The sequence below is a fragment of the Lichenostomus cassidix genome, chromosome 27 (assembly GCF_008360975.1).
Source record: "Lichenostomus cassidix isolate B80296 chromosome 27, HeHo_3.0, whole genome shotgun sequence".
Taxonomy (NCBI): Eukaryota; Metazoa; Chordata; class Aves; order Passeriformes; family Meliphagidae; genus Lichenostomus; species Lichenostomus cassidix.
The window spans coordinates 2,025,341-2,046,705 of NC_139507.1; the positions used below are offsets into that span (position 1 = coordinate 2,025,341).

General features: G+C 52.7%; 2 protein-coding genes and 1 long non-coding RNA gene across 3 annotated transcripts; 2 read left to right on the forward strand and 1 right to left on the reverse strand.

Moving 5' to 3' along the window:
- Positions 1-1,234: 1,234 nt before the first annotated feature.
- LOC146426495 (uncharacterized) lies at positions 1,235-8,532 on the forward strand. Its single transcript, XM_085083307.1, has 4 exons — positions 1,235-2,342; positions 5,004-5,340; positions 6,172-6,367; positions 6,881-8,532. The coding sequence occupies exons 1-4, from the start codon at positions 1,543-1,545 to the stop codon at positions 7,291-7,293; spliced, it is 1,746 nt and encodes a 581-aa protein (XP_084939433.1). The 5' UTR covers positions 1,235-1,542; the 3' UTR covers positions 7,294-8,532.
- Positions 8,533-8,627: 95 nt separating this feature from the next.
- Positions 8,628-21,237, forward strand: LOC146426496 (uncharacterized). The gene is made up of 4 exons (XM_085039892.1): positions 8,628-8,799; positions 15,412-15,600; positions 19,076-19,210; positions 19,445-21,237. The coding sequence occupies exons 1-4, from the start codon at positions 8,724-8,726 to the stop codon at positions 19,813-19,815; spliced, it is 771 nt and encodes a 256-aa protein (XP_084896018.1). The 5' UTR covers positions 8,628-8,723; the 3' UTR covers positions 19,816-21,237.
- LOC146426497 (uncharacterized) lies at positions 11,912-13,177 on the reverse strand. The gene is made up of 3 exons (XR_014846174.1): positions 13,070-13,177; positions 12,700-12,978; positions 11,912-12,615 (listed from the first exon to the last, which is right to left on the reverse strand). It is a non-coding gene; the product is annotated as an uncharacterized LOC146426497 (long non-coding RNA).
- Positions 21,238-21,365: the final 128 nt, after the last annotated feature.

Consider the following 21,365-nt stretch of genomic DNA (forward strand, 5'->3'; position numbering starts at 1 on the left):
ACGAACCTGTGTCTGTCCATGTGTGTCACTCTCGGGTGGCAATTTCATGACTCTGTAAAGTATACTGTGCACTGCTCTGGCCCTGAATAGAACCAAGCAGCAGCTTCCCGGGGTCAGAAGGAGCCTTATTGCAGCTGAGTGCTGACGGCACCTGCCCGCTACAGATGTGAGCAAGAAAGAGGCAGTGAAATGCAGCCCCGTTGTCTCCTGAGCACTCTCTTTCCTGCCCCTCCAAAGCTCACACTCCACTGATGCTGATTTCAAGCCCAACAAGAATAGTTTCAGTGCACCTTGGATGCTCAGTTTAACTCAGGACAAACACCACGGTCGGGACCTCAGCACGGCTCGCAGCCCCCGTGCCCTGCGCCCCAGCCGTGACACAGCCGCTCTCAGCAGGGCTGCAGAGAGCCAAAGGAGGAGCTTTGCCTCGTTCGCATGGCGAGAGGCTCGGCAATCGTGCCGCCCGTGTGCTGCCAACGGCGGAGTGGATGTGCTTCCCGTGCAGTGTCGGTGGTGTGCGGGATGGGACAGAGCTGTGTCTTGTCCCTGGCGATGCCAAACGTCCTTGTGTCGCTGATTGTGCTGGTGGTGTGAGAGGCGGGGGCTGAGCCCGGCCGGGGCGGAGCTGTCAGTGAGGAGAGGAGAGGAGAGGAGAGGAGAGGAGAGGGGAGGGGAGGGAGGGGAGGGAGGGAGGAGGAGGGGGAGGAGAGGAGGGAGAGGGAGGAGGGGGAGGAGAAAGGGAGGGGAGGAGGAGGGAGGGAGAGGAGAGGAGAGGAGAGGAGAGAGGAGAGGAGAGGAGAGGAGAGGAGAGGAGAGGAGAGGAGAGGAGAGGAGAGGAGAGAGAGGAGAGGAGAGGAGAGGAGAGGAGAGGAGAGGGAGAGGAGAGGAGAGGAGAGGAGAGGAGAGGAGAGGAGAGGAGAGGGAGGAGAGGAGAGGAGAGGAGAGGAGAGGAGAGGAGAGGAGAGGAGAGGAGAGGAGAGGAGAGGAGAGGAGAGGAGAGGAGAGGAGAGGAGAGGAGAGGAGAGGAGAGGAGAGGAGAGGAGAGGAGGCAGCACGGGGGGAGCAGAGAGCCCGCCGGGGCTGAGTGGGCCAGCGGTGCTCGGGCGGCAGAGCGGCGGGATGCGGCCGTGTCGGGGCATGAGGCTGGCGGTGCTGGCCGCGGTGCTGCTCGGTGAGCAGGGGTGGCGGCTGCGGGGCAGCCGGGTCGGGGGCTATGTGAGACCGGAGGGGGCTATGTGAGACCGGAACTGGAACCCAAGATTTATCTGTTACCCTTATGCTCTTTCTCGGTTCATATTTACTCTCTGTCCCGTCATCTGTCATCATACTCCCTCAGTGAAGCCATTCCCTCCGAATTTGCCTTTGTTCCTCCATTTCTTTTTCCATCCATCCATCCATCCATCCATCCATCCATCCATCCATTCCTCTCAGACAGTCAGTTTTCCTCATTCCCTTTTCCTCACATTAATTCTGATTGTCCAACAAAGTATCCCCCATAGATTCTTGTCCCCAGCTGTCGGAACTCCTTGCTTTATTCTCAGAATGTATCCCCATCAACTCTCACTGGTCCTCCTCTCCCCTCTCCCGCTGCTTGGCATTTACTGTGGAAGAAAAACGATTCTTCTTTTCTCCCCAACAGTGGCTGTTGCCAAAGCCCAAATACAGCAGGAGCCCTGGCTGGAGACCGCCGAGGGCATGGGCATCAACATCAGCTGCTCACATCTCAATATCCAAGCTAATGAGTACATCTTCTGGTACCGTCAGCGCCCGGGCCGGGGCCCCGAATTCCTCACCGTAACACTGAAAGTGTCCAAAGAGCTGCCGGACGGTGCGGGTCATCTGTGGGTGTCGTCAGATCGCAAGTCCAGCGCTCTGTACCTGTCCCAGCCCCGGCGCGGGGACTCGGCCGTGTATTACTGCGCGCTGAGGGACACGGGCAGAGGAGCCGCGGCTGCGGCCGGGCAAGAACCGCCGCGGGCAGGGCCGGGCGGGGCCAGCAGGGGGCGCTGCCGCTCCGCAGCTCTCCCTCTGCACTCCCCGCACCCAAACAGCCCTGCGCGCCCGCCCGGCACACGAAAGGCTCCCGAAACCTGCCTGCTGCGCTTACAGCCTCGTCACGCACAGCCCGGCCTCCCCTCACTCCCTCTGCCTTCTCTGCCTGACAGGAAACTGCTGCGGAATTCGGCTGGTCCATCGCCTTTGGCCCTCTGGGCATGTCCATTGTTACTCTCAGCCTGGTTTGCAAAGCGAAGAGCTGCTCCTTTAGCATCTGTGGAGGAAGTTGCCAAAGCAGCTGCATTGACACGCCAATGTGGTGTAATTCACGGAGTGCTGCCAGCTCAGTAGGTCATGGCATGAGAGGGGTTTGCAGTGAGGCTTTCTGAGCTGTCAGGTAATTCTCCATCTCTGTCCCTGGAGAAATGGCTCTCCCATGTACTGGAACATGGATGAGAAGCCACTTTCCCATCTGGATGTGTAAGGAAGGTGTACTTTGGATTCTGGGGTTGGAATCCAGTTCACTGCCTTTTATTCTAATTCTCGGGTGTCCACAAACACCCATGAGAGAGGATTCAACACCTTACAGGAATAGTAGAACATCTGGGAGGGAAAACAATAAATCTCTTGGAGTAGAGGAACATTTCAAATCTCTTGAGGACTCTGTCACAGCTGCCTTCTACCTGAAACTGATTGGTCCCTTTTCCTTCACGTTTGTCACTTCTCTGTCATCCTGAATGTCAGATGACAGGATTTAGCCATGCTGCAAGTGTTGGAAGGACACACTTGAAAAACTGAGCTCCACATGAGGTTTCCCTCCAGGGACTTGATCTATAAACCCTATTGCCTTTGGGGACAGGAGCCTTTTAGTGTCTTCTGACTCAACTCACTCCCTTGAGCAAGTTCAGCAGAGGCCACTCTAAGGGCATGTGAAAGGTGAGAGTGTCTGGTGCCCAAAGGCTCAGATCAAGTCCATTTTCCTATCAAAGGGAAGAACAAGGAAAAGGGAAAGTGATAAACAAAGCACACAATGACACCAATCAGGCAGTAAGTGATTAGGGAGAGAAGGAGGGAGCTCAGAGCTTATCACCCTTTTATTGATGGGCCATTAGGAAAGAGCGGTTGCAGCTATGAATTGACTCAGGCTGAGCTTGGTTAGTGGCAAAGTGTTAGGGATGATTATAGAGGAGACGTAAGGCCCAGAAAAGGAGAGTTTGCCAGAGATATGTTCCTGGGATCAAGGATGGTTGCAAGTTTCTCTTCACAGCACAAATGCTGGGAAGAATCCTCATCTCCCTGTATCTGTCTTGGCATCTTGTGTCTGCTCTGAAGCCTAGGAAGGCACAATCTTTGAAGGAGCCTGTAGCAGGATGAGCTTTCACGTGCAAAATCTGTGACTGTCTCAGGACCCTCCATTTCTGTAGAAACCTCCTTTTACACCACGGGGAGGTTCAACACCTCCATGGGAATGTTCCTATTCCAACTATTACCATTACCTGCATCATTGTTCATGTCATTGTAGAGCTTTTTATAACAAACCTGTTTAAGAGGAAATGCAAATGAATAGTATGGGATCACTCTGGAGTTCACTCAGAAAAGAGGGGGGAAGTCAGGGATCTGGAAAATACATGTTTGTCCTAGGCAGATGAAGAAGGGCAGGGGAGAAGTGACAGAGACAGGGGAGTTTCCTGTTCCCAGAGGAAATAGCAAAGACCTCACAGAGCTGAGGACTCTAGGAGAAGACAAGAAATATCACTGGGGAAGAAGCACCTAACCTCCCAAATGCCCAGCAGTGGCTGTGCAGCAGAGCTGGTGATTCCAGCTGGGGAGGTGAGGAATCCACTGCGAGCTGAGTGAGAGCAGCTCCTTGCCATGATGGAGACCCCAGAGGCACGGAATGGTCAGAATGCCAATGGCTGAGGAAGCCACGGGGGCTGCTGCTGGGCGAGGGGGAAATGCAGAAGGAGCATTTCAGGCACTGGAAGGACAGGTCATCTCTCTGCCCCTGCCCCACTGCTTCCTTTGCTGCCCCCAGAGAATCGTTTCCGGCAGCTCTGTTCTCTCGGGGCTGGGAGGTGCTTTCTGACTCTTCCTCACTCAGCAAACACGCAGCTTGGTCTCGGCATGCACCTCGCATATCTCATCCTCACTCTCTTCCTGGGCCAGCTCCTGGGTAAGTCCTGGCTTTTCCCTAAGGTCCCCTCCTTCTCCTTCTTCTTCCCTCCAGGAAGCCCTCAACAGCCTTACCAGGACCATGTGGGGAAATATCAGTGAATAAATAGAGCGAAAAGGCTGAGAAATTGCTGCTTCTGTTTGTGGTTTTGCAAGTGTCCATGCAAGAAGCTCTTAGATTTTTACAGGAAATAGGAAGAGAGAGAAGGGAAACCTCAGACCCCTTCTCTGTATTTTCTCTCCCCTTCAGTCCATCTCGCTCTGCTTCTCTCTTCTCATTCTCCTGCTGTCACCACAGGAGATCTCAGCTGTCTCTGCAGTTCCACATCCTTCCTGTTTAAATGTAAATTCCCAGATCCTGCCGAACTTGCCCCAGGCACTTCATTGTTTTTCAATTCACTACATTAACAGTGTGTCCCATTCTGCCTTAAGGCTGCCATGGGTCTGCCACAGCTTCCAGTGTTCTCTGGGCTGGCAACACAACTTCGGCTCCCTCTTTCCAAGCGCAGCATGGTGTGTACTCAGGGGTCGAGGATCCCTCTGAGGTGACAGGGATAGGGAAGTAGGATGAATTTTTCTGCTGTACCTCGATCGGCTCCTCAGCCAGCTGGGGGGGGTGTTGGTTCAAGCACATGCATTTCAGACATGACAGGTTGTTCCCTGGTCCTCTGAGCAGTAGGAGCAGGAGGAGGGACACAGCACAGCTCTCCTTTGGATCATGCTGTTCAATGAGCTCCGAACTCCTAGGTGAACCCAAAGTCACTCAGGTCTCCTCTGCAAGGCAGGGAGCTTGGTACAACCAGTTTTTTTAACCCACATTATTGTGCTTCCCATAGTCTCCTTCCCCTTGGAGCTTTTGACCTTCAGTTTTTTCCAGGCACCACATGGCAGATCACAGTGACCCAGGAAGATGCACAAGTCATGGTGAAGCAGAGACACCTCTTCCAGACCACCTGCAAATACCACACCAATGATTTTAGGGGATTACTCTGGTACCAGATGCGGAAAGGCCAAGCCCCACAGCTGATCTCCTATCAGTCATTACCTGGCCCCAAGCACAATGGCCATATCACCACAAGTCTGAACACCACGGGGAAATACAGTGTCCTGCGGGTGGAGGAAGTGGAGATCTCTGACAGTGCCTTGTACCTCTGTGCTGTGGAAGACACCACGGTGCAGGGAGCTTCCTGGGCTGTGCAACAACCCAGGGGAGGGAGGGGAACGTGTGTGTGAGAGGCTGACTTTGTATGAAGGGACCCTCAAGTCACTCCAGTGCTCACCAGAAGTTGCCTCACTAGGTGTGTAAAACCATCGGATGATATGATCCCGTCTGTCCCACTACTTCCCTCATTTCCCTGTGCATTATTTTCTATCATCTCCACATTGTGTACTCTCGAAGTAGAAAAAGAGTATATATATGCCATAGCTTTTCAAGGACCTTGTCCTTCCACACAGTGCTTCAGCCCTGCTGCTTTTGGCCCTAGTTATCCTCAGCAGAGCCCAGGGATGATGTGTGTTCCTGCCTCGTGTTCTCTTGCAGCAGCCCAGTTTCCATGAACATGTGAAGTACGAATCTGTGTGTGACTCCACGCTGAAATGCAGCCCCGTTGTCTCCTGAGCACTCTCTATCCTGCCCCTCCACAGCTCACGCTCCACTGATGCTGATTTCAAGACCAACAAGAATAGTTTCAGTGCACCTTGGATGCTCACTTTACCTCAGGAGAGTCACCACGGTCGGGACCTCAGCACGGCTCGCAGCCCCCGTGCCCTGCGCCCCAGCCGTGACACAGCCGCTCTCAGCAGGGCTGCAGAGAGCCAAAGGAGGAGCTTTGCCTCGTTCGCATGGCGAGAGGCTCGGCAATCGCGCCGCCCGTGTGCTGCCAACGGCGGAGTGGATGTGCTTCCCGTGCAGTGTCGGTGGTGTGCGGGATGGGACAGTTCTGTGTCTTGTCCCTGGCGATGCCAAACGTCCTTGTGTCGCTGATTGTGCTGGTGGTGTGAGAGGCGGGGGCTGAGCCCGGCCGGGGCGGAGCTGTCAGTGTTGGAGAGCTGAGGAGAGGAGAGGTGATGAGAGGAGGCAGCACGGCCGGAACAGAGAGCCGGTCGGGGCTGAGGAGGCCAGCGATGCTCGGGCGGCGGAGCGGCGGGATGCGGCCGTGTCGGGGCATGGGGCTGGCGGCGCTGGCTGCGGTGCTGCTCGGTGAGCAGGGGTGGTGGCACAGGGGCTGGGGCTGGGTGACCCCGCAGGTCCCTGGAGGCTGCCGTGTTGCCTGGCTTCTTCACACACATCTTCCCGCGACCTATTCTCCCGTTCATTCCTCCCTCCTTGCACCCCATGCTCCTTCAGAAGTCTCCCGGTTCTCTATTTTGCCCAAGCCTGCACAAACATTCCTTTCCGCTCTATCTTTCTTTATGACTCATGCAGTCAGTCCTGCTCCCTTGTTACTTTTCTTGCTGTCTTTTTATGCTTTGTGCCACAACCTCCCATTCTCTAGTGACTGCCCCTATCCTCCTGTCATTCATGCAATCATTCCCTCCACAAACGATGAATGGATGCTTACATTCCTTCATGTATTGACATCCTTTGGGGACTGTTTTCTTCATAATCTCTGTATATTTCTGACTGCTTCGGCGGGATTTGTCCTGGGGATTGGCAGGCAGGGCTGGGTTGAAATTAGAAGCTGACGTTTGCTCTTCTTTTTCTCCCTGGCAGTGACTAGGGTCAGAGCCCAGATACAGCAGGATCCATGGCTGCAGACCACCGAGGGCACCAGCATCACCATCAAATGCTCACATCCCAACATCCAGGCTAGTGCTTTCATCCATTTCTACCGTCAGCTCCCTGACCAAAGCCTCCAGCTCCTAGCGGTCACTGCTAAACGGTCTAAGGACATACAGGCCCCTCAAGGGCGTCTGTCAGTGTCGGCAGATCGCAAGTCCAGCGCTCTGTACCTGTCCCAGCCCCGGCGCGGGGACTCGGCCGTGTATTACTGCGCGCTGGGGGACACGGGCAGAGGAGCCGCGGCTGCGGCCGGGCAAGAACCGCCGCGGGCAGGGCCGGGCGGGGCCAGCAGGGGGCGCTGCCGCTCCGCCCGCCCGCTGAGCGAGAGCAGCTCCTTGCCGTGACTGAGACCCCAGAGGCACGGAATGGTCAGAATGCCAATGGCTGAGGAAGCCACGGGGGCTGCTAGTGGACGAGGGAGCAACCCAGAAGGAGCATTTCAGGCACTGGAAGGACAGGTCATCTCTCTGCCCCTTCCGCTGCTTCCTTTGCTGCCCCCAGTGTGTCGTTTCCAGCCGAATCCACATCGTTGTGCTTCCCATAGTCCTTCCCCGTGGAGCTGCTGACCTTCACGTTCTTCCAGGCACCACGGGGCAGATCACGGTCACTCAGGAAGATGGACACGCCACGTTGAAGCAGAGAAACCCCTTCTAAACCACCTGCAAATACCACATCAGTTATTTTTATGCCTTGCTCTGGTACAGGCTTCCTTGGCTGTGCAACTACCCAGGGGAGTGAGGGGATGTGTCTATGTGAGTCAGAGCTTGGGGAAGTGACCCTGAGCTCACCCTGATGCTCAGCAGAAGTTGTCTCCCCAGGTGTGTACAATGGTCTGATGATTTTGACCCCATCCATGCTAACATTTTTTCGTGTCCCTCGGCATTATTTTTACACATCTCCACATTTTGCCCTCCAGAATTAAAAAAAAAAATAAATAAATTTTAAAAAAAAATTAAAAACAGCCCTGTCCATCTCTAGGACGTTGTACTTCCGCATAGTGCTCCAACCCTGCTGCTTTTGGCCCTAGCTGTCCTCAGCAGAGCCCAGGGATGATGTGTGTTCCTGCCTCGTGTACTCTTGGAGCAGCTCGGTTTCCACGGACACGTGTAAAGCACAGAGTTGTGTGTGGCTCCACACTGAAATGCAGCCCCCTTGTCTCCTGAGCACTCCTTTCCCTGCCCCGCAAAAGCTCACACTCCGCTGGTGCTGATTTCAAGTCCAACAAGGATGGTTTCATTACAGCCTGGATGCTCAGTTTACCTCAGGACAAACACCACGGTCGGGACCTCAGCACGGCTCGCAGCCCCCGTGCCCTGCGCCCCAGCCGTGACACAGCCGCTCTCAGCAGGGCTGCAGAGAGCCAAAGGAGGAGCTTTGCCTCGTGGGCATGGCGAGAGGCTTGGCAATCGTGCCTTACGTGTGCTGCCAGCGGCGGAGTGGATGTGCTTCCCGTGCAGTGTCAGTGCTGTGCGGGATGGGACAGTTCTGTGTCTTGTCCCTGGCGATGCCAAAAGTCCTTGTGTCGCTCACTGTGCTGGTGGTGTGAGAGGCGGGGGCTGAGCCCGGCCGGGGCGGAGCTGTCAGTGTTGAGGAGGAGAGTGGAGGAGAGGAGAGGAGAGAGAGGAGAGGAGAGGAGAGGAGAGGAGAGGAGAGGAGAGGAGAGGAGAGGAGAGGAGAGGAGAGGAGAGGAGAGGAGAGGAGAGGAGAGGAGAGGAGAGGAGAGGAGAGGAGGCAGCACGGCCGGAGCAGAGCGCCGGGGCTGAGGGGGCGAGCGATGCTCGGGCGGCGGAGCGGCGGGATGCGGCCGTGTCGGGGCATGGGGCTGGCGGCGCTGGCCGCGGTGCTGCTCGGTGAGCAGGGATGGCGGTGGCGGGGGCGCGGCTGGGGCTGGGTGACTCCGCAATCCCTGCCGTCCTGCCTGGCTTCTTGGCAGAGCTCTTCCCTCGAACTGTTATCCCGTTCATCTCTCCCTCTTGTCCACCCCATTCTGCCTCGGAAATCTCCAGGTTCTGTTCTTTGCCCAGCCCTGCACAAACATTCCTTCTTTATAGCTCACGAAGTCAGTCCTTACCCGTTGCTACTTTTCTTCCTGTCTTTTTGTGCTTTCTCTCCCATCCTTCCATTGTCCATTGAATCCCCCAATCCTCCTGTCATTCACACACTCATCTCTCCACGACTAATTAAGGGACACTTCCATTCCTGCATGTCTTGAAAGTCTCTGGGGACTGTTTTCTTCATTACCTCTCTATATTCCTTTCTGCTTCTGCAGGGTTTGTTAGGTGCACTAGGGCAAGGTAGGATTTGAGGTTTGTCCTTTTTCTGTCCCTGGCAGTGGCATCAAGCAGAGCCCAAGTGCAGCAGGACCCGTGGCTGGAGACCACAGAGGGTATCGGCATCAGCATCAACTGCTCACACCCCACCAAACGCATCGAGGATTACATCCATTTCTACCGTCAGCTCCCGGGCCAAAGCCCCGAATTCCTGGCACTCACAGCTAGAGCGTCTAGGGATCTGTCGGACATTGCAGGAAAGCTGTCGGTGTCAGAGGACGGCCGGAGCAGCGCTCTGTACCTGTCCCAGCCGCGGCGCGGGGACTCGGCCGTGTATTACTGCGCGCTGAGGGACACGGGCAGAGGAGCCGCGGCTGCGGCCGGGCAAGAACCGCCGCGGGCAGGGCCGGGCGGGGCCAGCAGGGGGCGCTGCTGCTCCGCCCGCCGGGGCCTCTTTGCCCTGCTCGTCCCGAGCGCCCGGGGAGCTTCTGACAGGGACAGTGACAGTGACAGGGACAGGGACACAGTGACAGTGACAGCGACAGGGACACTGACGCTGACATTGACACCGACAGTGACAGTGACACCGACACCATCGTGGCTCTGCAGCGCCACAGCCTCTATCATTCCCTTTCCCTCTCTCTGCTCCCTACCCAAAACAACGTGGGTTCTTCACGACATCCAAATAGTTTTTCACTGTGTTTGGTTAGGCAGGTGATCCACGATAAGGCAATGAAATTTATGGGTTTATGAGATGATCACCTCACTCTTCTGGGGGCTGTCATCCGCAGTCAGGGGGTCTATCATTACACCCTGATCTTGAGTGAGGAGGTTGTACCAAAGTGGGTTGTGCAGGAAGTCCTGCTGCCAAAGAGAAGGAGTGTGTCTGACTCTAGGTATGGGTGTTTGCAGGAGGTGCTGTTCCCAGACATGTTTCCCTTGAAGGGCTTCATTTAAGGATGGCACCCTAAATATATTCATATTAATAAAATGAATTATGAATTTGATGTATTATGATAATGATTATGATAAAAGGCCTTAATCAGAATTATTCACTATAATGTATAGAGATTTATAACTACCCATATAGTGCCCTGTTCATCAAATCAGTAATTTCAAAGCTAGCTTAATAATCATTGAGTAGTTATTTAGGTAACTCACCTATACAAATGACTGTGAGAAAATCTCTTTTGTCCTGCCTTGAGAAGTGACCTAGACGGCATTTCCCACACTCAAGGCAGGTATGTGGGGGTGTCTTCATACATACTCCTAGTAAGGTATGTTAGAACTCACTGCCCTTATAAAGTGGGACTGGGGTTTTGTAGTATAAAGTGAGGGAGTGTCAGTGAGATGTTGCTCATTGAGCTGTGCCACCTCACCAGCCCTTAGCCCAGTGGCTTTAGGAAAGTTTTCAGTACTATTGCTTATTTGTTCCTTTGTCAGGAACTTTTCCTGCCCCATCCTCACCAATGCTAGTTTGTGTCAGGAAATATTGTTCTTCTGAATATTTAACTTTGTGTGTCAGACTGCTCTCAGCATTCTGCAACACCAAAACCAGTGTGATCCCCCCTTGTCCATCACTGATAATTTTTGCAAACAGGGCAAAGTTTGAGCTGGTTTATCCCTCCCAAGGCAGAACATCCTGCTGCATCTCCTTAGAAGGTGGCACAGTGCCATGTTTTTGATTTAGTCTGAGAATGATGCTGTGGCACACTGTTGGTTTCGCTTCAGCTCAGCTGGGCTTATCCTCAGTCAAGGACTTTCCAGTGCCTCATGACCTGCCAGTGATAAAGTGCACAATAAGATGGGAGGGATCATGGTCAGGACAGCTGATCTACACTGCCAAAGGGGTCTTCTATACCATAAGATGCCATGCTCAGTGTACAAACTGGGGTGGGGTTGTCCAGGAGGTGTCAATTGCTGCTCAGGGACTGACTGGGCATTGCTCAGGAGGTGCTGAGTAACTGTGTTGTGCATCACTTTTTGTGCAAGGACTTGTTTTGCTTGGGTTTTATTCCAGTCTGTCTCTCTCACTTTCAAAACTATTACTATTTTTATAATCATCAGCAGCAGCATTATAGATTACTTTCTTGCAACTATTAAAATCTTCTTATCTCGACCTATGAGTGTTTACTTTTATTCTGACTCTCCTCCCCATCCCATGGGTGCAGCAGTTGGTGTGAGGGGTGAGCAAGCACATGTATGTACTTAGCAGCTGGCTGGGGTTAAAACACAAGACCTGAAGGGCTTGGCAGTTCTCCTGCTCTAAGACAGACACAAAGCCCAGCAGACTCCCACCTGCCATCCATGTCTCTTTCAGACATTGAACCACTCCACATATCAAGTCTGTCTGTGAAGGTTAATATAAAAATTAGAGAATATCCACATTGCTGCACCTCCCCAAAGGATTCCCATGTTGCTAGAAAAAATATAAATTCCTGCATTGTTAGAAGCTTCTGCCAGATTCCACTCAGGCCACAGACACTGAGATTGGGACATGAGAAGTGAAGCAGCAGTGAAACTGTCTCAGGACTCACTATAAGGTAAGTACCCTCTGCTCATAAGGCAGAGATGTTTAGGAATAACATTAATTTACAGAGGAGATGAAAATGTCGTTTTGCTGTGAGTGTTCATGCATTCTTTTAATTTTTTTTCCCATCCTTTAATTGAGGTACTGGCTCTTTTTCTTCTTTTGCCTTGCATCCAGGTGCAGTTGGGGTATTTGCCTGGAGCAAGAGGCAGCTGCAGCCTCCTCTGGCACCATGAGGGTGGCTGAGTTTATCTTGTAGCCAAAGTTCCTATAGGCAAACACTTTCTGCACCTAATACAAGATTATAGACAGTGCATTTGGTTACTTAAGTGAGGTTTTACTACTGAAGGGACTGCAGGGGTGGCTTCTGTGAGAAGGTGCCAGAAGCTGCCCCTGTGTCAGACAGAGCCGCTTCCAGTTGGTTCCAAGATGGACACCACTGTGGCCAAAGCTAAGCCCATCAGCAGTGCTGGTAGCATCTCTGATAACATCTCAGAGAAAAGGTTCAAAAAGGTGTGCAGCAGCTGAGAGAGAGGAGTGAGAAAAAGAGAGGAGTGAAAGAAGGTGGGAGAAAGAGCTCTGCAGATGCCAAGTCAGTGAGGAAGGAGGGAGATGAGGTGCTCCAAGTGACAGAGCAGAGATTTCTTTGCAGCCTTGGAGAAGACAATGGTGTGCTCAGGTGGCCAAGAAGGCCAATGGCACCTGGCCTGTACCAGAAGTAGTGTGGCCAACACGACCAGGGCAGTGACTGTCCCTTGTCCTGGGCCCTGGTGAAACACCTTGAATCCTGTGCTCAGCTTTGGGCCCCTTTTGCCAAGAAAGACACGATGGGCCATGAAGATGGTGAAGGCTAGAGAGGGTGAGTCCTGTGAGAAGCAGGGGTGAGATGTGGGGGTGTTTAGCCTAGAGAAGAGGAGGCTCAGGGGGACCTTGCTGCTTTCTACAACTACCTGAAAGGAGGTTGTAGCAAAGTAGGTGCTGGTTTTGTCTGGTTTGCGCTGGATTAGTGGTGGATGTGGCAGTGCCAGAGTACAGCTGAGTGGTGATGGCATCAGCCTGCAAGAGATCAGTGCAGGGAAGAGACCCTGAAATGCAGTCCTGGTATCCTGAGCCATCCTTTTCCTGTCCCTCCAGGAACGCCAAAGAACTGATGACTGCTTTGGACTTCAGCCCACAAGGACATTTGTGGCTCACGTTGGAATCATGGTCTGAATGCCCAGCAACTGCCCCTGGCAGAGAAGAGAAGAGACATTGGACTCTAGACCTCAAGCCCAAAACCTCCTGCTCTCCCACAGCTATGCTCAGAACCCTTGATCTGACCAGGACTCTGCACACTGAGCCAATTTTCTAAGCCCATCTCTGCTCCTGAAAGTCTGTCATGCTGTGCTCAGTTCCAATGTGCAGGTGGTGCAGCTGAGGGCTTCTTCCTTTCCTTTTGTGACCTCAGAGACATCAGTGCCAGGGAGTTCTGCTGGCAAGCTCAGCCAGGGCTGACTCTTTTCTTCATGGACCTGCTTTTGAGCTGCAGCCCTAGAGTAGCTGAGGGCCAAGCTCATCACTTTATCAGAAGGTAACAGGCACTGCAGAGAAGGGAAGAGCAGAGGAGATTTTTACCTAGAGTTTAACAGGACCTAAAACAGCCTCTCTCATGTTTCCTTTATGACCAAATTAGGGACAAATGGATCCAGGGGTGAGGTGGGTGGGAAACTGGCTGCTCTACCTGGCTCAGAGTTGTAATTTCTGTGCATAACCCAGGTCTAGGTATGGGAATCAGTAGGAAGGCCATGTTAATGTTAATACTGTTAATGTTTGCATGAACACTATGAGTACTGGAAAGTTGGGAGCTCACAGAAGTCCATGGATAACACCCAGTGAGAGGAAGAGGCCTTGACTGTCAGGCACAGCTCCTCTTCAGAAGAGATGGACAGACCCCTTAGAGAAAAGAGTGAGGGATTTCAGGAGACACCGAGCAGAACATGAGACAGCAGTGTGCACTTGCAGCAAGGGAGGCCAACTGCATCCTGAGCTGTGCGAGTCACAGTGTTGTCAGCAGGTCCAGGAAGGTGACCCTGACCCTTTGGTCCTCGTGAGACCATATCTGGAGCACTGCATCCACGCTGGGGATCCTTGTTCTGAGAAGGAAATCATCATCCTGGAGCAAGTCCAACTAAAGCCACCAAGTCAATTAGAGGCCTGACAAATCTGACATGCAAGGAGAGGACAGTGGGTTGGCCTGCTTACCTTGGAAAAGAGATGTTTCAGGCTGACTTTCATGCTTTCTAGTACTATTTTTTGAGAGGAAACAGAGAAGATGGACCTGGTCTCTGGAACTGCTCATGAGATGGAACACAGGGAGTTTTATTAAGCAATAGTCCAAAAGAAATAATAACCCCTGCCCCTGACACCCACACACCCATGTGCACCTCTGTCCTCAAGCTCCTTTGGCCACAATACAACTTTTAGGGATCGTCCTGGGACTGCAGAGGGGCAGCTGAAGGGAGGTTTTCTGCCATCTGCAGGATGTTACCAGTCCCTGAGCTCGGAAACAGCTCTGGGAATTGCTCCATCTCCTGGTTCAGGGCCCCAGTGCCGCCCCTGCATGGCTGGTCCTGTGCAGGCTGATTCTCGCTGGGATGTCCTTGCTGGAGAAGGGGGAGAGTCCTTTTCCCAGGAGCCCAAGCTGTGTCCGTGCAGAGCCCCTGAGTGCTCTGAGCCCGGGCAGGAGCTCGAGTAGCGTCATCACAGCGCTCAGCCCCGGGGCGGAGCTGGCGACGGCAGGGAAGGGAGGGGAGAGAAGGGAAAGGAAGGGAAGGGGAGGGAAGGGTAGGGTAGCTGGGGCTGGCGGGAGCAGTGATGCTCGGTCGGCGGAGCGGCGGGATGCGGCTGTGTCCGGCAGAGGGGCTGGCGGCGCTGACCGCGGTGCTGCTCGGTGCGCGGGGATGGCGGTGGAGAATGAGGGTCGGGGATGTTCCCCAGGGATCCCGGCGCCAGCTTTTCTATCTCCTTCTTTGTGGCTCTGTCATCTCTTATCCCCTTTTCCAAACCTTCCGAGTCTCTGTCGGCATGAGCCTGCTTGGGTTTTGTGCCTGCTGTTCAATGCACCCTTCTCCTTCCCCTGCCTGTTCAAGTTATTATTGAGCTAATTAGAGCCCTCTACCCTGCACTGCAACAACTCCTTTCCCTGTCTACTCTTCATCCATCCACATCCTGACCCTTCTTTCCAAGCATCGTCCCTCACCTCTTTTCCTTCTGTGAGACCTCTCTCATCTCTCTCTCCAGTTGTTTCATATCTGTAGGCACAAGTTTTATCTCCTGCATGTCTCCATTATTCCATACATCCACACATCCCCCTGGGCAATGTTATTGTTCTTTGGAATTCAGGCCTCCATCCTTCCTTGTTTCTCACCCAACCCTCCTGTCCCTTTTCCCTCTCACTCTCCATCCCCTCATGCAGCTGACGTTTTTATTTCTCCATGCATCAGTTTCAAATTCCCACCCACACCGGCATCACTCTCCATGCCTGATAACGTGCATTCCCCCTGATTTTTTTCAGTCTGGCTCTGTCTCACTGCCCCTGCTCCTGACTGTCTCTATGGGAAATGAGACAACACAGCTGGGCTATCATTGCTGAGCTATGGCCTTTCCTTCTCCTTTCTCGGCAGTGGCTGTGGCCAGAGCCCAGTTGCAGCAGGAGCCGTTGGCAGAGACCACCGACGGCACCGGCATCAACATCAGCTGCTCACACCCCAACATACAAAGTACAGAATTAATCTACTGGTACCGTCAGCTCCACGGCCGAGGACCTGAATACTTCATGAGTGCTAACAAAGAGTCCAAAGAGCTGCCAGACGGTGCGGGTCATCTGTGGGTGTCGGCAGATCGCAAGTCCAGCGCTCTGTACCTGTCCCAGCCCCGGCGCGGGGACTCGGCCGTGTATTACTGCGCGCTGAGGGACACGGGCAGAGGAGCCGCGGCTGCGGCCGGGCAAGAACCGCCGCGGGCAGGGCCGAGCGGGGCCAGCAGGAGGCGCTGCCGCTCCGCCCGCCGGGGCCTCTTTGCCCTGCTCGTCCCGAGCGCCCGGGCAGCTTGTGACAGGGACAGTGACAGTGACAGTGACAGGGACAGGGACAGGGACAGGGACACCGACACCGACACCGACACCGACACCGACACCGACACCGACACCGACACCGACACCGACACGGCACTGACACTGACAGTGACACCAGGACCAGCACCAGCCCCGTCAGGAGTTCAAGCTCCCCACCCATAAGAGAAAGGCATATAGGGGTCATGGGCATCTTCAAGCACTCCTCACAATGGCTCAGTGTTGAGACCACTGACTTGTTTTACTGAACTCAGAATCATTGGAGTTGACACCAGGAGACAGGGTAAAAGACTGGACACACTGACCAGCCTCAAGGGCTGCAAGGTTCCTTCTTGATGAGTGGCCGAGCATCAGATTTGCTAAGTCACCCTAAGAGGCTGGAGGTCTGAGGTGTGTGAGTGACCCTGGGAAAAGGCTGTGGGCTCCAGCAGGTCCACAAGGAACTCTGTGTGGCTCCAGTAGCTGCCAGAACTGTTCAAAGCCCACGGTCAGAGGCTTCCAATGAAGCGAGTGAAGGATCAGTCCTGTTCCCTGTTCTGGCTGGGCTTGGTAACTCTGTTTGCAGGGAATCACTGACAGGTGGGCAAACAAGGCAGAGCAACAGGCATTACCAGGTCAGCAATTCAATCAGATACATGTTCATCATTTGCCCCTCTTGTCCCTGTCTCCTTCCATTTTGCCATGCTTCCTCCAGCCCAAACTTCCTGGATCCTTTCCTTTCACTGCCTCTAGCACTTCTTTTAAGCATCCCATGTCTTGTACTATCCCAAAATACTTTTTCCACTGCATTCCTTAATGATTCCTGATTGCATTATAAGCAAAAATACCCTGGAGTTTCTCTTCTCTCTTCTGGGAGGTGTCATGTCCAGAAAATGAGTCAGTTTTAATACTTGAAGAGATGGGGAGAAGATGCTTTTAAGGAAGAAGACCAAGGGTCCTCCTGCCATAAAGAATCAGTGTGTCTGACTCTGGGTGGGGTGTTTGTGCAGCAGGTGCTATTTTGAGACATTTGAGGAGTGAGAGAACCTCTCTGTGCAGCTAAAAGGTTATTTCTGCCATGACACCCACCAAGGTGCAGCACTGACTGGCCCGGAGCACTCCAGCAGATTCCTGTGCAGCAGCTCCTCATGGCACTGGCTTCCCAAGTCTTCAGTGCAAGCCCCAGCAGAGCAGACATGTCTTTCCCATCACCACTGACTCCCTGAATACAATGTTTTCTTCAAAGCTCCCAATTCACTTCCCCTCTCTGCATTCTTCACATAACACCATTAGCCCATCTGAGGCCTTGCCCTTCTCCAGAATGCTCCAGAATCCCTGATGGGGCTACCCTCAGGGCATCCTCTGTTGAGTGCACAGTTTGCCATGTTTCTGCATGTGTTCTCTTGCCTGCACTTGTCTGCATGCTAGATTTCTGCAGGTGGTTTTGGGTGCAGATTTTTGCATGAGTGACATGAGTCAGGCTCATGAGCATGTGTGTGTTTGTATTCCTCATCACAAGGAATGCTGCTCATGACAGGGACTCCCTCCACTGCTCTGCCCACAAAGCAGCCAGGGCCAGAAGGACACTCAGTGCAGCTGAACAGCAACAGATCAAACTTGGCAGAGATCTGCCCATAGAAGAGGCACTGAAACACAACCTTCTGTATCTTCAGCCCTCTCTATCCTGCACCTGCAAAGCTTGCAGTTTTCCTGCTGATTTCAGGAAAGGATGTCTTCATAACAGTTTAGATTCTTAGCTTATCTCAGTGTGAGTAATTGGAGTGCGTCACCACAGCTGGAGGTCACATCTCTGTTCCTCACTAGCACAAGACACAGCTGTTGTCCGAAGTGCCAGAGAGTACAGAAGGATAGGGTTTGCCTTATGAATTCCTTCTGTGAAGCAGGGGAACATTATTGGCTCATTGTCAGTGTGGTATCCTGCACGACCCCCCATTATTTCTGCAAATCTGCCTAACAACTGGGCAGTTCCCAGCACATACTGGTGCATGGGGTTGTTCCTCCCCAGGTGCAGGACATTGCTCTTGTGTCCAAAGGGGGAAACATGAGTATTTTGTTGCCCTGCCACAGGCACTGCACCAAACCAGCTCCTTCCCACTGCAGCTTTTGAAGTGCTCATATTGGCTGGGCAGTCTGTCACAAGCATCTGCACCATCACCCCCTGCACTGAAATATGGGTCACTGGGGAGCAATGAGCCTGGGCATCGCTTCTGGGCATCGCTGGGTCCTTGAAGAACAGTGGATCCCCTTGGCCAGGGGATGTTTATCCCCTGGGCAGATTTCAGCTGAGGATGTTTGATTTACAGGGCCAACCTTACCTTGCAGCCTTGGCTGATGAAAAGTACATTGCTGCAGAATCAGATGCCCAGCAGGGAAGGTCCCTCTCTCTATTGTAGTCAAACTATGCACCAAAATGAGAAACAGCAAAGGGTCAGGGTTTGCCAGGAGGCTGGAGAGGGAGAGAGGTGCTGCTCAGCAGCAGTTGCTCCCAGTGCCAAAGCTGCTCTTTGGCACTTCTCTGCTCACCAGATCCACACACCAGGTTTTTGCCTCCTGTCCCCATCTCAGTCCCTTTCCTTTTCACTGGGCCAACAGACTCTGGAAAGCTCCAAGCCCTGCCCTTATGCCTTGCAAAGGTATAGAACTGCACTGGGGATGGGGCTGCAGATTCCCCCTCCCCACCACCCCCTCAGTTTGCCCTGCCCTAGCCAGCACTGAGCCAACCCACTGCAACGAGGACCCCATCACCCTATTCTAGAAATTGATGTGTTCACCCATTAAAATATCCTTTCCCTCCCAATCGACTTTCTCCTCTGTCTCTTGAGTCATCACGTGTGGAGAAACACTGAACAGCTGCTTCCAATATACAAGAGGCTAAACAAAGAGAAACCCAAAACTGTTTGAAAAGAGCATGACACCTGTGCTTCCCACAGCCCTGAATGCTCTGAGGACACTCAGAGGAGCTGCTGTTCTTTCAGAAGCCCACCCACCATCAAGAAGCACCCAAAAGCACACACACCCTGCAGCGAGGCAGAGACGTTACCTTGCATAGTAAATGTTACGAACAGAGAAGGAAGCCCAGGGAAAAGTGCAGGAAGTCACTGAAACTATCCACTCTCTGCTGTGGAGACAAGCAAAGGCAAAAGGTTTATGGGCCTCATTCCAGCCCTCCACACCCCAGAGGTGTGACTATGTCACACATGCTCTGTCACTCTCTGCAGGGTGCAGCCATTTCACTGTGCTACCAAGAGTGTTCTGCTGTGTGCTGAGAGTCTCCCGAGGGAACAGGACTCTTGAGCTGGGAAAAATGATCTTCACCATGGCTGTGCCAGCATGTGTCCTGCTAATGCAGTCAGGTGGGTGTATTCATGTGCTTTCTATTGTCTCTCAGTGTTTTTAGTGAGTTACTTGGAGGTCTCTGCTGATAAGAGGATGAGGTCAGGAGAAATGTAGAAGGGAGATGGAGGTAGATATCTGAAATTCCCTTTCCTTTGGAAAGAGAGCAAAGACTGGGACAGACAGTCTTAAACAAGAGCAATTGATAGAAGGAAGCAAACTTCTCTGCAGACACATTTATGTCTGTGTTGCAGGTCTTGTTGGAGGCGACCCCCTGAAGCAGTTCTTCTCTGAGATGTTAGCCAAAGTGGGACAGCGAGTGGTTCTGCCTTGCCAGTCCACCACCGAGGAGAGTGCCAACTCCTTGAATTTCTTCTGGTACCGCCAGCTCCCAGGACATACTTTGAGATCTCTCATGCAAGCAGTTGGAACTTCAGAGAATGACAGGTCCCGCAGTGGCCGATTCTCTCTGATGGTCTACAAAAATAAAACAGCCCCCTTAGAAATAGCAACTGTCTATCTTAGCGACACCGCGACGTATTACTGCGCTCTGAGGCACCACCTTAAGCTAAGCCAAGTTTCCGTTCGTACAAAATCTGCGCCACCAAGAGCACAGGAGGGGTGAGGCTCTGCATTCTTCAGCCTTGGCTGTGCTTTCATCCCTGAAATGATCCTCTCCTTCTTATATCAGCCTTTCTAACTTCTTCCATCCCCACTCCTCCTTATTTTTCTCAAATTTCCCATCTATTCAGAGCAGTGACTTGGAGAGACACCATATGACTATTTGCAGATGAGTTGAAACACAACTTTTCTGGCTTTGTCACACAGAAACAATCAACACATCTGGACATAATATCCAGTTGCAGTGTCAATCCTTACCTGTACTTCCAGGGAGCTGACACTGTAGAATCCAGTGCTGCTGGACAATCCTGTCCAAAGCCTTGACCTGGCTGTGGGCAGAGCTAGGGGATCCATGTCTCTGCTTTGCTCCTGGCCAGTCCTAGCTCTTGACACAAGAATCCAATGAACCACAGTCCCTCATCTTTCTCCTGTTTGCAGTGCAGCCAAAGAAGACAAAAGCAATTTTTACCTTAATGCCTTCAGCACTGGACAGGGTAACCTTCTCTGTGCTGCACATGGTTAAATAATGAGATCCTCTCACATCCCAGACAGCATAAAATCTGCTTCTTTGGAAAATACTAATGAAAAGAAAAGCTAAGGAAAGCCTAGTAAAACTACGAAATAGCTAAGCAACAAATAGCATTGCAGTCCATGAAGCAACAGGTTCAATATATTTAAAACAGTGCCTTGAGGTCATCAGATAATGAAAACTGACAAAGATGAAGACAAAGTTGAAGATGATTAGTGTGATCATGATGGGAGTTTCCCTGGGTTGTGCTCACAGTTTGGTAGAGCTGGAAACACAAAGGCAATTTGGTTTTGGCAACCCAGAGCCCAAGTAGAACTCAGCATAGCCTATTCTATGAGGAGAACTCCTGAAGTCACATCAGTCCTGTTGCGCACAGGAGGTTTCCCCACCAGGCATCACTGTACTGCCAGGATCTTAAGGACACCTTCTTGTGTCCTGGCAAGTACAACAGGAAAAGGCACCAAGGGTGTCCTGGGAATTTGAGTGGTTTCTACTTATCAGCTCTCAGCTTTTGGGTTCACAAGTCAGATGAATGTCAAAGGAATAGCAGGACTCTGACTGCAGCACAGCATGGGGTGAAGTTGGGTCAGGCAGGGGGGACAAGGATACAGGCAGGAAAATGAGGGGACAGCTGGGGGTTGCAAATTCACAGCAGTTCTGGTTATGCAGACTCTTGTGTTTCTGGAATTATTTCCCACCATGGGAAGAACGGTAAGGCTTCGCTCCTGAGAGCTTAAGCAGGTCTGTGCAGCCCCAGCATCTCCCTACCACCGTGTTCCACTGCCCCTCTGCTGTTTCCCTGAAGTGGAAGTCACAGCAGACATCGCCCAATACCATTAGTCGTCCACAGGACCGCCGTGCAGCCCAGCAGGAAAAAACGGCAAGAATAGATTGCAAGACATGAGCAGAATGATCCAGGGTGTGTGGGGGTGCAGTGGGGAGCTCTGCGGTATGGAGGGAATCAGTGTAGGACAAGGGGGTATGGACGGAGGGAGTCATTCCCACACTGCGCCCACAAACAGCCC

Coding starts and splice junctions, on each gene's coding strand:
- LOC146426495 (XM_085083307.1), top strand. CDS start 1,543: ATGTATCCCCATCAACTCTCACTGGTCCTCCTCTCCCCTCTCCCGCTG. Junction 2,343..5,003: donor CACGGAGTGCTGCCAGCTCA/GTAGGTCATGGC, acceptor TGCTTCCCATAG/TCTCCTTCCCCTTGGAGCTT. Junction 5,341..6,171: donor GTGCTGTGGAAGACACCACG/GTGCAGGGAGCT, acceptor GTGGTGTGAGAG/GCGGGGGCTGAGCCCGGCCG.
- LOC146426496 (XM_085039892.1), top strand. CDS start 8,724: ATGCTCGGGCGGCGGAGCGGCGGGATGCGGCCGTGTCGGGGCATGGGG. Junction 15,601..19,075: donor GTCCAAAGAGCTGCCAGACG/GTGCGGGTCATC, acceptor CACTCTCTGCAG/GGTGCAGCCATTTCACTGTG. Junction 19,211..19,444: donor TGTCCTGCTAATGCAGTCAG/GTGGGTGTATTC, acceptor TCTGTGTTGCAG/GTCTTGTTGGAGGCGACCCC.